The sequence below is a fragment of the Leptinotarsa decemlineata genome, unplaced genomic scaffold (genome assembly GCF_025532065.1).
Source record: "Leptinotarsa decemlineata unplaced genomic scaffold, Ldec_3_MD MMD2_tig00000035_RagTag_RagTag, whole genome shotgun sequence".
NCBI classification, from domain to species: domain Eukaryota; kingdom Metazoa; phylum Arthropoda; class Insecta; order Coleoptera; family Chrysomelidae; genus Leptinotarsa; species Leptinotarsa decemlineata.
The window spans coordinates 6,711,282-6,726,187 of NW_027412540.1; the positions used below are offsets into that span (position 1 = coordinate 6,711,282).

At 36.7% G+C, this 14,906-nt stretch overlaps 1 protein-coding gene across 1 annotated transcript; it reads right to left on the bottom strand.

The window, feature by feature from the left end:
- Window positions 1-9,717: 9,717 nt before the first annotated feature.
- LOC141480983 (uncharacterized) lies at window positions 9,718-10,916 on the bottom strand. The gene is made up of 2 exons (XM_074171803.1): window positions 10,723-10,916; window positions 9,718-10,659 (listed from the first exon to the last, which is right to left on the bottom strand). Exons 1-2 carry the CDS (start codon window positions 10,872-10,874, stop codon window positions 9,948-9,950), a joined length of 864 nt encoding a protein of 287 aa, XP_074027904.1. The 5' UTR covers window positions 10,875-10,916; the 3' UTR covers window positions 9,718-9,947.
- Window positions 10,917-14,906: the final 3,990 nt, after the last annotated feature.

Genomic DNA, 14,906 nt, shown 5'->3' on the forward strand with positions numbered 1-14,906 from the left:
GTGAATCAATTGACGACCTTCTGGACTGACAGGCATATATATAATACTGTGTGGTTCTTTAGTGAGATTGTAGCCAGGTTCAACATCAATATCGAATGAGAAAAGAATGTGGGATTCTTCACCATTTATATATGAACCAGATATTATATTGCAATCTAAGCGGATAAGTCTCACAGTTGTAATGTTTATTGGTAATGATGATTCATGTATCTGATTTGGTGGAAATATTTCATGAGCGAACCCCATCATTTCTGCTATTGAATTTGGATGTGTCAGATCAATTTCATATTTGGATCGCATTTCACATTTGAATGTATTATTATTGGCGTGTAGATAGAAAATATCATCTGCAACGACATCATTTGGTTTTTTATCATGAAACAATCTGAACATGATATGTTTCTGTATGACGGCATTGATCTCTTCTATTTCATAAGCACCACATGGAATTTCAATTGTCAACTTTTGGGGTATCGATGAGTTGTCATTACTGATTCTAAAACTAACTAAGTTATTAGCTTCAGTTATATTATTGATTGTATTGCACCCATAGAATCCCAAAAGTCCTAATCCATAACGACTGTTCCTATCCAATTCAATTGGTGGAAAAAAATCCGCACTCAAGACACTTGTCCCGACAGCTTGTAGCTCGAACTTTCGTGACATGACTGATGAATATTTTGAAACACATTTCAATTTATTATTGTACACAGCAACAGCACATTTGAGACAATTTACACTTTTTGGAAGGTGTTGTATTGTAATAAGTATCATTTTTATTGATACCAATATTCACATCCTCTATATTACAAATACAACACATAGATTTCCGAGGTATAGGACCGTCATTAACATCCGATTCTGAATTTTGATCGTGGTGGTGGTGCTCATAACAATATCTATGTTTCATTATATCGATGTCATCTTGCAGATGCTTAGGCAACTTTTCCCAAACATATGCAATCTCATGTGCAACACATGCAAGTATCACTTCCTTAGGCATATTTGCAAGCATCACTTTATCCATTTTTTTCAAGGTACCATATTTTGAAAACATTCTAAGTGAAAACCCCATTCCCTTGATAGCCTCCCGATCCAGTTTTGGTGTTGAATCCATTTTTATTTGGAAAATTATTTAGAGAGAAACTGCAAGCACAAGTGACCACAGAGAACTGTATTAAATTTCTGTTGTCGATCATAGTTATATTTGATTTTTACATTCGAACATTTTCGAAAGAATCGAGTCAATTCCAATGGTGGGGGTAGATCTCCAAAACTATCGAAATATGTGACTTCTTTCCCACATTTTTTATATGCCACCCAATGTGTTCCTGGTCCACTTATTCCATCTAAATTAACAATAGCTGTCTCGTTTTGTTTTGGACCTGAAGATGGTAATCTATCACGCATAAAAACACCACGAAAATGTGGAATTTTCATTTTTTGTGCATAATAACTGAGATCGAGATCAGTAAGAGGCCTCTGAGGTAGGGGTTCAATTAGTTTTTTGTTTTGTTTGTGGCTTTGTATGGTTTTAAATATAGTCCTAAACCTTTACGGTATGGTTTGAGATATATTCCACTTCCGCGTTTGCCTAATGCTACAGCCTCCATGGTTTTATTGTGACGATTGGCTTCCATTAAAGCCGCTCTGCTGGCTTTTGCCGAATTCACGGCCTTGGTAATACCAGCAGCGGCTCCCGCCAAACTTCCTAGTGCGGATAGTCCAGCAAAAATTGGTATCAATGGTAAAAGTCCACCGATCTTGGGAACAGGAATTATGCGTGGTGTGCGGATTTTCTTCTTTCCACCGGCAGCTTTAAGGTATTTACGTGCCGCCTGCAATGCCACAGTGATAGCTTTTTTGCTATTATTCGTCACAAATTGATTCCCACCAGCTTTCTTCAATACATTTCGCACTTTATGGACTATCCCAGCACCAAATGCAACTTTTTTAATTTTATTTTTCTTCGTTTGTTTCCTCTTACATTTTTTCTTATTGGTACTACAACCCATGCCCATATGTCTTTTCGCTTTCATAATGTTGGTGACAAGTAATGCAGCTGCTCTTTCCCCAATACTCGCGTCCTTCGATTTAACCCTATCCCAAGCGCTGTATTCAAGTTCTTTGTCGGCTAAATGTCTTGCTGCAAGATCGGATGGATGCTTAGAATATTGAAAATCGTGTTTTTTGCATTCAATATCTAATTTATTGATTCCAGGGTCGTTGCGAGCTAAACGTTGTTTCAATTTTGTACCCGGTCCACAGTATTGATAACCTCCGGTAGATGTAATTCGAAAGGAAGTTTGTTTATTAAATCATTAACAAAACCACAACCTCTTTTAATTTTACGATCACTTTCAATACGTCCGTATCGTTTGATGGTACACATTGAAATGAATAAGCTAATAACATTTATATAGTCTCCAACCACGGCACGATGCGCATTGTAAAACAGAAAGAAAAGTTTGCTGTAGATAATCTAGATGAGAAATTTGGTTGTGGATTGAATGGACAAAGGGTATTCAGACATGGTCCACTACTTCCATCATCAGTTCGAGGACTCATTATAGGACCTTCAAATTGTGGAAAGACGAATGCAATGATATCACTATTAACACATCCACAAGGACTGAGATTTAGAAATGTGTATCTCTATTCCAAATCACTCAATCAACCTAAATATCAGTACTTGCGAAGTGTTTTGGAACCTATAAAAGGATTAGGTTTTTATACATTCAGCAATAATGCAGAAATAGTGGAACCCTCCGACGCTAAGCCTAATTCTGTTTTCATTTTCGATGATGTGATATGTGAAAAGCAAGATATTATTAGATCATATTTCTGTATGGGACGTCATAAGGATGTTGATTGTTTTTATCTAGCACAGACATATTCACGGGTACCCAAACAGTTAGTGCGTGACAATACCAATTTCATTATAATGTTCAAACAAGATGAGACGAATTTACATCACATTTATTCAGATCATGTTTCACCCGATGTAACATTCAAACAATTCCAATTGATGTGTGTTAAATGCTGGGAGGACCAATATGGATTTCTAGTCATTGATAAGGATAGAAAAATAGATGAAGGTAGATATCGCAAAGGATTCGATAGTTTTATATACCCATGATCTTGTTTTTGGAACTTATTCGATCACTGAATATTGTAGTGGTCACTTCACCAACGAATTAAGCTTTAATTCAAAAAAAAGGGCATTATGAATACAAAAAAAGATCCTGAAAATAAAAACAATGAAATAAATTTGAAACGTCAACTAGTAGAGACAACAGAAGCTGTCAGGCAGAAATTCAACTCTATCAAGAATGATAATATTGAAAATCGTACGACACTTGAAAGATTGTATGAGCCCATAATGAAACCATTGAATGTTTTATCATCAAACGCTACTTCTAAATCACCAGTGTTATCACCAAATCATGGAACTGTTCAATCTACTTCAAATTATCCCATGAGTACTCCAATAGGAAGAAAACAATCTTTTGGTAGTGTATCATCTGTGAATAGTGACACGAGCACACTTCAAGACGATATGAGAACAACTCTATTCGAAACACCATCATCGTCCCACATCGATTCCTCGGATCCTGACATCTCACCTGTTATGAATGAAAGTGGTGAAGATGTTTTGATGAAACATTTGAATAATATAAAATCTAGAAATCCAGCATATGATGGAACATTTGGCGTACGTATGGATCCAATTACACAAAAGCTGAAAATGGGAAGTCTAGTGGTAAATTTCAAAGATGGAAACATTTCATTCTGGGATGCTAATAAAGTGAAAAAATATGAATGCGCAGGTAGTCCAGAATTGTATGATATGATTTTTTTGAAGAATCCACAAGATGTTGATAATGAAGAAACTCGTCAAGTATATTCCAAAATATTGAAAATAACGAATGCTCCATATAAACAATATCATCTGAAGAATGGTTTTAAAAATACAAATTCTAAAAAATTTCGTGAAGTTATCAAACCTCTATTAGACTCACGACAATATCCAATAAGAAGTAGAAGTAAAATTGGTGGAGCACTCAAACGAGTGAAAATGGAGAAAATATATAATTCTAAACCTGTGAATTATGTGTACTGGAATTCACCGAAAGAGTTAGTTGCTCGCCTACGACTATTGGTAGCTTCAAAGTCAGCCGGACATACCGGACATGATAATGAAATAATTTCAATAATTGAAGAATTACGTGAAGAAGGTATAATATATTAACATATTCACATGTAATGATCACTGTCACATCATCATTCAATGCAGTAACATTATCACCTTTTCTCTTTAATCATATTGAAATAGAATGACTAATGAAATAAGTGATGTCAAACGACAAGTTGTTAATGAATTACATAAACCTGCAAGACGTAATTTTCGTAGAAGAATAACCACCATCAAAGGTTTTGCAGATCTATGGCAAATAGATTTAGCTGAACTGCAACCTTATGCAAAAAGTAATGAAGGATACCGATATATACTTGTAGTGATAGATTGTTACTCCAAATATCTGTGGACTGTAGCAGTTAAAGATAAAACAGGTAGTGCAGTAACTAATGCAATGAAACATGTACTGAAAGAAGCCAAATACTCCCCCAAACACATACAAAGCGATCAAGGGAAAGAATTTTTCAATAAAAGCTTCTCATCTCTCATGCGAGAATATAATATCAATCATTATTCAACATTTAGCACAAAGAAGGCAGCTATAGCAGAAAGAGTGATTCGTACAATAAAGGCATGGCTCTACAAGGAATTTTCGATGAGAGGTCACCACAAATGGCTTGATATTCTTCCAATTATAACTAGTAGATATAATAATAAAGTTCATCGTACAATAGGTATGGCACCCATCAATGTTGATTCAACAACAAAATTAAAATTCAAGGGTATCAATGGAATTGGAGGAAGACAAAGTAAACCCAAATTCCAATTAAATGATATTGTACGTATAAGTAAATACAAACATATTTTTGAAAAGTCTTACACTGCGAATTTTACCACGGAGCTATTCAAGATTGTTAAAATTAATAAAACCATCCCAACGACTTATAATCTTGAAGATATGAATGAACAGCCGATTAGAGGATGTTTTTACGAAGAAGAGTTATTACGAACCGAGAATCCTGACGTATATCTGATTGAGAAGGTGTTGAAGAGAAGAAAAAATAAAGTATATGTAAAGTGGTTAGGCCTTCCTAGCGAACAAAATTCTTGGATTGATGAATCAAATATGGTTTAAATGTATATAATAGTGACTTTTATGAATAAAGTAATATTAAAATTCATTATTTTTCATTTCATTTCAATTATAAGTATGTGAACTGAAAAATATTGCAGCGGTAAACATTGCCCCAGCCATTCGCAATGTTCTGTGTATACCAAACCAAATTAATTGTATACTCCATTCCCGCTTATATTTTTCAACTCACGATATTGAAAACACATTATCATTCCCAAAACTAATCGCCGTCACTTTGAAATGCAGTATCCAACTCTTTTTGCCAATTATCTCTCACTGATAATGCTGTCTCATAAAGCTTAGTCGACTCCTCAAGCTCAGCCTGAGCTTGCATTCTCGAACGTTGATGGAATTGCTTATCTTTACCAATTTTTGAACGGAGTTCATCAGCATCTTTAGACATTCTAGCCAATTCAACCTTCGCTAATGCAATCTTGGCATCTAATGCTTCAAGAGTTTCATTATTAGCATTAATAGCTCGCTCACTCTTTTCAAGTTCAGCAATAGTCATCTGTGCCTTTACAAGACGGCATTTTGCTTTCCTTTTCATTTCCCCAAACCGATGGAGGGGGCTGAAAGAAGATAGCGGTTCAGCTTTCAAATCACTCTTCATTTCTTTAGGAGTACCTTTTGGCTTCCTCTTCGATCTGTCACTTTTCGTTGCGGGTTTTTTCTGTCGCACAACACTTTTGGATTCTTTTTTTTCTTTAAAGTCAGTGACAATCGATGAAGATGCCTTAGTAACCTTCCTCTTGATTGTTCTAGATTTCTTATCAACACCAAGAGGAAGGGTAGATGAAGAGTGTTTGAGTGATGATAATTGCGAAACGATCGGATTTTCAATAATAATTTGCTCATTTGGTTCTGGCACATCTGCAAAGTTAACGAAGTCGTTAATATCAAAATCATTTATCGAATCTTGACTCGATAAATGTAATACTGGAATATTTTCAAAATCAGTCTGATCGATATCAACAAGTGGTGAACCATCTTCAGCAATCAATAGCGGCATAGAGCTCATGATTATTAAGGTCTGAGGAATGATATGTGATAGCAATAGAATGTGGATAGGAAAGGTGATGATGTTACTGAGACCTCACCATTTATAGAAGAAAATAAACTAGCGCATGCGCTCTTTCATCAACTGGCACATGCGCTCTCTCACTAAACTATTCACGCATGTAACAATCTTTGTCATTTAAGAGGAAAACTTTGTGTTGCATGCATGTATTTTTAAATGTTAGAAAATAATACAAATAAATTCAAAATATATATATTTATTAATAATAGAGGACAATAACGATAATAAAAAATGAAAAATGTTAATATGTCTCTGTGGATGTGGAACGTTCTTTGACTCTATTCCTCAATAGTTGTTGCTCGTGCGTCAAACACCAACATTGAAAAAAATGGATTCTCCTATTGGGGTAGAGTTGACCAACCTTCTCACACAGATCCCAAGTACTTCTACATGCATTGCATACATGATTCCAACAATTCATGGAATATGTATCACAACGCAAACAACGTTGCAGTGGAGTTGGAACGGCAGCACAGGTACCACAAATATTTCTACAGATACCTATATTGTTAAATATTATAGGTTCGGAACACTTCAGACACTGTAACTGTTGTTGACGATAATCCGATTTTGTTCGCTTCGGTGGATGAGAAGGAGGCGATAGTTGAATCCGCAACACGCAATCACTACACATACCAGTACATGGATTGATTGAATCCTTAGGTCTACTTATTTGACAAAAGTAGCACACAATAGCCCCTGCAATCATCATTGGGTAGACACACACTTTTGGTTTTTCATTCCACTCTTTTGGAAACGGCATTTTACTAATTCGATTAGAAATATTAAGAGATGACTTACAGAAACTCTGAATGCTCTCTCCTATACCTACGATCTCTATTTATACAAATCAACATCATGTGGAAGTATAGTGGGATAACTTCTCCTACTATTCCACTCTAAACGAGTCAAGTGGGAGTCGCATCACCTCCTATATAAGTTGACTTGCAAACCTAGAGTTCATTCATTCACTCTCTACAACTGTGAGCAAACAACAACAAGATGAATTCTGCAAAAATAAATGCTGCATTAAATAGAATAGCTGCTGTTGATGAAAACAATTGGATAGACGAATGTCAATGTTCCGCTAGAGGAAGTAATAGTTGAAGCAGAAGATGTTGGAGTCGATGAAGATGAGATAGACGAAGTTGAAAACGAGGCCAACCAAAGCGACGAAGATGATGACGTGATGGAGTTTGAGAGGGTCATGGATGAAGAAGGAGATGATGAAGGGATAGAAGCTGACACAACTGAAGGTGATGGTGCTATGAGGATCGGTATGCGAACACTCAATGTCAGTCAAACACTGGAAGATCCCTTGGATTTGTATTGTGCATTGGATGCATACGTATTGATCAGCACAATAGATGGAGAGAACAAAAAACTATGTTGGTGCTGCTTTCGGTTTTATTCGCATAGAAACAATAATGGAGGGTGGTATGCCCATGTCAACACCCACAACACTGTCTCAATTATGGAAATGGGACAGAATTGGTGTGAAGCTTGCGAGAGGCCACTAACAAACTTCACCCGAGTATCTACATGTATTATATGTAATAATGTCCAACCTGTGGCACAATAACCGTGGACCTACTGGTCAAAAAAAAAACAACAGCCCTTTTCAGGGCTACATTATTCACACAAACAGTAGTTAGTTGTATTAGTATTCATAGATTATGTGACAAATGAATACTTTGACTAATAAAAGTCTAAGTTGGAAATTTGTTAGTCTTTGAATATCTATACATTATATGACAAATAAATTACTATTTGTTAGTCTTTGAATATCTATACATTATATGACAAATAAATTACTACTTTGAATACTTTCACATACATATATTTCGTTTGAGATTATAATGTTAACATAATGTTAACAATGGTATGAATCTGTTTCTGTTTGAAAGTATAATGGTAGCTCTGAAAAGAGCTATTTTTTTATTGTTTCAGTCTTTAATTGTAGCCCTGAAAAGGGCTGTTATTTTTTTATTAATCCATGCAATGATATGGACTAACGCTCCTCATCATCAGAAACAATAATTATGGTATCGTCATCTGAATCAGATGATATACTAATGATATCATCCTCATAGTAGTCATCTGAATCAGATGATATACTCATGATGTCGTCGTCGTCATAATCAGCTGAATCAGATGATATACTAATCACATCATCCGCATTATTATCGTCAACAGCATCTATGTCGTCCTGAATACCTTGTTCCACTCGTTCTGCGAAATCATCAGGAAGATCATAGATTCGCTGCAGAAATTGAGCGAAGGTTGTACTCAAATGATCAGACGTTGAATCTATTTCATGTACTTGGATGGGTCCTGTACTCGACATTGTGGAAGAATGATATAGAACTGGGATTGTTGCTATATTTATATTGGAAGAAATGAAATGGAGGGGGTGAAATGTAGAACAGTGTTTGAGATTCGAAAACATCAAGAATGAAACTCTGAGCGATTATTAGGAGAAATTCTAGTGATTATTATGGAAAAAAAACTAATAAGAGGGAGAGGAAGGGAGGAAGACACTGCCCCAGCCTCGCAGTGCCTCGTGTACACCAACCAAAAAGTGTGTACTCCGTGGAAGGAAAGGAAAGGAAATGATGGACGAGTAGATGATTATATGTCATCATCGGAATTGAGGACATCATCATCGATTAGGATTGGGGATGGCGGAGGACTATCCTCGATGAGGATAGGGGATGGTGGAGGACGTCTAACGTCAAGCTCGTCATCAGCATCATCACCAGAGTCGTCGTCGTCATCATCGTTGTCGTCGCTACTCATTGGGACAATGTCATCATAAGCAGGGTCCCACCATCCGTCAGGATCTGGATATTCCGAGTCATCCAAGTGTCCTTCGTCACTGCCAGTGACATGTTGAACTTGCATCCTGATGTCGTGATCCCGGTATTCGTATGGCGGACTGTGGGGTTCCGTGCCGGAAGAGACTACCTGTACCTGGCTGTTATCCCAGTAATTGAAGTTGTACCCCTGATCCGGGCAGCTATAGGGTTCGGAGGTTGAATCGGGTTCCATCTCGATGCTAGCTGATCAACTGAATGTTTCATCAGATGATTTCTACTTTTATACTTTCGAGAGGGAGTGGGAGAGGAGTGGAACATTGAGTAGGGGTAAATTGTAGTGTGACATAAGACATATTCAATGAGTAGGGGTAAATTGCAAAGTGACATAAGACATATTCAATGAAAGAGATACTTGAATGGATAAAATACAAATGAAATATACTTGTCGATTTCACTATGAAACATGTCTATTTTTTTATTTTTTAAATTTTCTTCACATGAAATTATTTACAAGTGATTAGAGGACACAAAAATTGATGTGAGGTATTTGTCTAGAAGAACTTGGAATTGAAATAAAAAAAAATAATAATAATAATAAGAGGAAGTGAAGAAAAATGCTCCAACCATCGCATTGTTCAATGTGTACCAAACCAAAAAAACAGTGTACACCCTTTATTTCACTTCCTTTTCCTTTATTCAATATAAACTTAACAAATATAAACTTAAAACTACCATAATTAAATACTCCTAACTAACCTAAAACTAATCTTACATTTACACTTCATCTACAAAAAGAGTGTCCATAACTGTCACTATTTTTTTGTACAGCTTTATCGAAGAGGTCTCTGCTTTACACCTTTCCTGCAGAGATGCATAATTCCGATCTATTTCGGCCATTTCCTTTTGGATTTCCCTCCGTCGGTTATCCATTTCAGCCATTTGTCGCTTCATGGTAACCAACGCGGCCTCGCTAGATCGGGCAGCTCGTTCTGCTTTCTTGCATCTCTGCAGAAAAACACTCATCTTTTCACTAACCTCTCCGATAGGCTGTGGCACCAACACCTCAGGATCCGCCGGTGTCGCTGGCAGCGGTGGTAGTCGCGTCACCAACGGCGACAATATCACCAACTCCGGAGAAGGACTCCTCGGAATTTCCACTGCTGCTGGTGCTGCTGCTGGTGTGGAGGCCCTCTTACGAGAGGTCGAAAAACTACCTGCATAAGGATTAGTCCTATTGCAAGTAGCTCGGTACTTTGAAATAGGACCAACCTTTGCTGCAGGTCGTTGGCAAACCTTCTTCACAGCCCTGACTTCCTCCTCCTCCTCGAATAAGTCAGGGCTAGAAGATCTGCACCTAACTCGCGAACGCGAAGTGGTTGGCTGGTCAACCGTCACCGCTCTCGAAGATGCTGCCTCCTCCTGGTCAGCGGACACCGGCAGAATAGACGCCACAGCATTATTCACCTCCTGTGTATTGGTTGCCATTCTGAAAAAGAAGAAATAATACAAAGTTAGTTGATATAAAAAATAACATTCCTAATGTACTTACTCAAATATCAAGTTGGTCGTTGGAACGTACTGCCTTGTTGTGGAGTGGACTGCTCTCGATGAGATGACTTCTCGAACTGAATGTTGTGGAGTGCTCTCCGGAGGGTATCGACTTCGATGCGTGAGCGGTGGGAAAATGGTGGGAGCGCACATGCGCGATGAGGGTAGGGTTGTATATGCGCAAATGTTGGGAGTCGGGGGGCGGGGCTTCGGGGAGGGGAGGGGCGGGGCTTCGGAAAGGGGGCGGGGCTTCGGAAAGGGGCGGGGTATCCGAAAAGTTGGTGGTGACGGGGGGGGCGTGGCCCTAACGGGCCACGCCCACTGCCTGGGCTCCGCCCAGGTGGGTGGGGCCTCCGGCCCCAGGTAGGCGGGACATCTGGAGAGACATCTACGCCCTCTTCGCGCGCGCGTTCGTAACATAATATGCAACCGAACACCTAACCTACCGTATTAACGTATTAACGTAACCTAACCTAGTACGCTAACCTACCGCTATGCAACCGAACACCTAACCTATCGTATGTATTAACGTAACCTAACCTAGTACGCTAACCTACCGCTATGCAACCGAACACCTAACCTAACCTAACCTAACCTAACCTAACCTACAGTAACTATTAACCTAACCTAACGAGGGAATACTAACCTAACACCTAACCTAACGTAAGTATGCAGCTAACCTAACGTAGCTATTAACCTAACCTAACGAGGGAATACTAACCTAACACCTAACCTAACGTAAGTATGCAGCTAACCTAACGTAGCTATTAACCTAACCTAACGAGGGAATACATTCACCATGTTGGTTCCATTAATACATCATCAGTTGGTTTTGGTTTTGGTTGTATTATTCTATGATTTGGATTAATGTTCAGTCCTGGATATCCCAGTCCACCTGATGATGATGGCCTGACTTTATAGTTTCTCTCCAAAACTTCTTTATGGTTTTTCTCCAATACTTCAACTCTCTGTTCCAGTACATCATACTTTTTCATTGTAGTCCCTGTTATGTTTGACATAGCATCAAATTTTTTATTTGTAGGCGCTGTTATGTCAGACATTTTTATGTCTACATCACTTGTAAGTTTGTCAAATTTACGAGTGAAAGTTATCCGAGCCTCTGCAATTTTATCGTCAAATGCTTGTCGGGCGTCCCGAGCAATATTGCCTATTGTGGATTGTATTGCAGCTTGTAGGGCTAGAAGTATAACTTCCTTTGCTCCATTAATTTCCCCCTCAAGATATGATACAGTTACACAATCACTCTTGTCAATTGGTTCACTTGTATTTTTCAATATTTTCCTTTGCATGTCATAATGACCATCTTTTGTTAATTTAAAACCATTCCCAGGAGGACCTCGAATGACATTACCACCCCATTTTCTTTTTCTACCAAACTTATCGATGGTTTTAGACATTGTGCACTCTACGATGATTCTCTTCAAACTGATATTTCTGTCATTTACATTATACTATATATTGCAGTAATTGATTAGGGAAATAGAAATAATACAAATAAAATTTTAATCATTTTATATTCATTACAGTAATACATATACCTACATACATAATACATTAATATCACATTACTTCTATCATATATTATTAATTATAAATGGCTACATAAATATCAATATTGAATTTTCCGGTTTTGAAGATATTGAATGATATTTCAATCATTGATCTCGGCAGATAATAAATTAATCAATTGATCCAATGGAGTCTCCTGAGATTGTGATTGTTGAATAATATTACTTATCCAACGAATGTTCTCATTTGGATCGTTTTCATAAAATTCAATATCATTATGACCCCAAGGAAGAGTGTGGGTAGTATTCGGAATGATAAATCGTTTATCGTCGTGATATGATAATGCAACTTTATTTTTTAATTCAGTATACATATCATGTAACACGCTTCTAAATGAATTCATCTTTCTGAATATCATACCACCTTGTTCGACGATTTTTTGATAATCTTCGCATGTCAATTCATTCTTTATTACAGATCGTTTAACCCCTTTGGCTTTCTTAAATTCACCATCAACAGATTTCACATAATATGCTTTAGCACCTGTACCATAAAAACTTATGATTGGATCATTTGGAAATTCATCTTTGAAGTTACCCAAGACTGAACTTGTTACTGGAATATTGAATTGGTTAACTATACTGTAATTGGATGTATCAAATCTACTTATGTTAGTTTTTATGAATTCATAAAAATTTTCTGTGTTTACTTTAAGAATGAGCGAGTCGGTATCTGTGTAAAGTAAAGAGACATTTTCATCAAAGTGTTGTTTGATGCATCCATAGAAAAAGTCATACATGACTGTTTTAGATAATTCTAATATGGAAAATCCCAAATATAATGGTTTATCGTAATGAACCTTCACTCTACCCAATTGAATGGCAACGAAATTATCAGTGAAAATTGAACAATTTTTGAAATTTGGTTTGGCTATGAGAGTGCTGGCACCTATATTTTTCTTTATATTTTCCCAATGTGTAACGAGTCTAACATCAATTCGATTATCTACATTCTCCATTGTCTTTCCATACACCGCATTATTCATTAGTTTATAGAAATCTTTAACAGATTTGTTGTTAGACCTATTACGCATTTCAGTATTAAGATCTATATAGGGTTTCATCCAGCATGATTGTTTGAATTTCAATACTCTATGTGTATTCATTACAATCAATCCATTTTTGACAGCTTGCTGTAGATTCCTATAATGAACAATATATTTTCTTTTATCATTCAAATTTGGAATTAATTTGGGAATTTTCGATTGTGTACGAGGTGGTATTATTTTTTCGACTAAAAATGGAAGGTCAGAATGTTTATCATGCAACTCTTGTGGATAATGAATGTCCACTTCAAATACATACCCATACGGACTATCAGTACTCACATCCATCACATCGAGATTAAGAATTTCATTTGGTGTCAACCATGTAAATTCACTTGTTGGTAGAGGTTGTGACATACTGTGACCGTATAGATTTGTTGCATCTAAATATGTAATGAATGTGGAAGGTTCGTTGGGATTATAATTGGGTAAAAATCTATTATTTGCTATATGTTTCCTCTCGCTACATTGACTAATTCCACCTCGTATACCTTTTTGAAAAAAGTGAATCATATCAATGTCAGTTAGTAATTCCAATTCAACATTAGTGAACTTCAACATGGCATCCCATGATAATCCAGGTGCAGTGTAATATTGTGCCGGATCTAAGTTATATATCTCTAAACTTGTGGTGTGGAAGTTTTCAAAAATATCACATAGTAGCAATACATCCGACTTCAAATACAAATCAGAGTATTCCCCCAAATTCTGACACTCGAATAAATTCCAAACTTTTCTAGCCCTATCATAATCAGTTTCCGATATATGTTCACAATTGAGTGTGTCATAAAACTGATTTTTTGTCGGAAGTAATGGATAATTCAATTTGTCAATGTCATCAACAAAACTATATGGAAATACACCTTTCTGTCTCATCAAATTGAATTTCTCAATTTGTGGGAAATGTTTGTGCATCTCCAAACATTGATCGGAGGTCAAGTTTGCACCCAACTTCTCCAACGAATTAGTCATAAATTTATAACTATCGATAAATCTCATTTTGAGATAATTCTTCCTAACCACACCATCTTTATCGGTATAGCTGTGTGTAAAGAGATGCTTCGTGAAAGATATATATTTCTCTTTAGTTTGCGGGATAACATCAACTTTCTCTTTATTCCTATACAATTCTTTTATGAATAAATGACAATCATAACCACTTAAATTATGAAAAATGATAGGTATGAAGTTTGGTATTTTGAAATTTAAATTACATTTCGAGTGAGCGGCATGTGATCTTTTCTTTCCTGTGACATGACAATGATCTCTTACTTTGACGTCACCATCAGTAAATGCTTTATTACATATACCACAAGTTCTGGCTGCAACAAACTGTTCTTCTTCTTCGACAGTTTGTGTATCCATTGGTTTAGGGTTTCTGAGATGATTTTCATGTATCTCTTTCAAATCATCTTCAATGCTACTCACAAATTTCTGAGCTGCATCTACACCCCTATATGTAACAAATTTTGTCAAATCATCATTATATGAACACTTTATCAAATAAGCAAATGAATATGGGGCATGTTTGAATGTTTTAATCGTGTATG

What these genes read in the sequence shown, in the direction of transcription:
- LOC141480983 (XM_074171803.1), bottom strand. Translation starts at nt 10,874, where the DNA reads ATGTGCGCTCCCACCATTTTCCCACCGCTCACGCATCGAAGTCGATAC. An exon ending in ACGACCAACTTGATATTTGA is followed by an intron (nt 10,660 to 10,722) that starts GTAAGTACATTA and finishes CTTCTTTTTCAG; the next exon opens with AATGGCAACCAATACACAGG.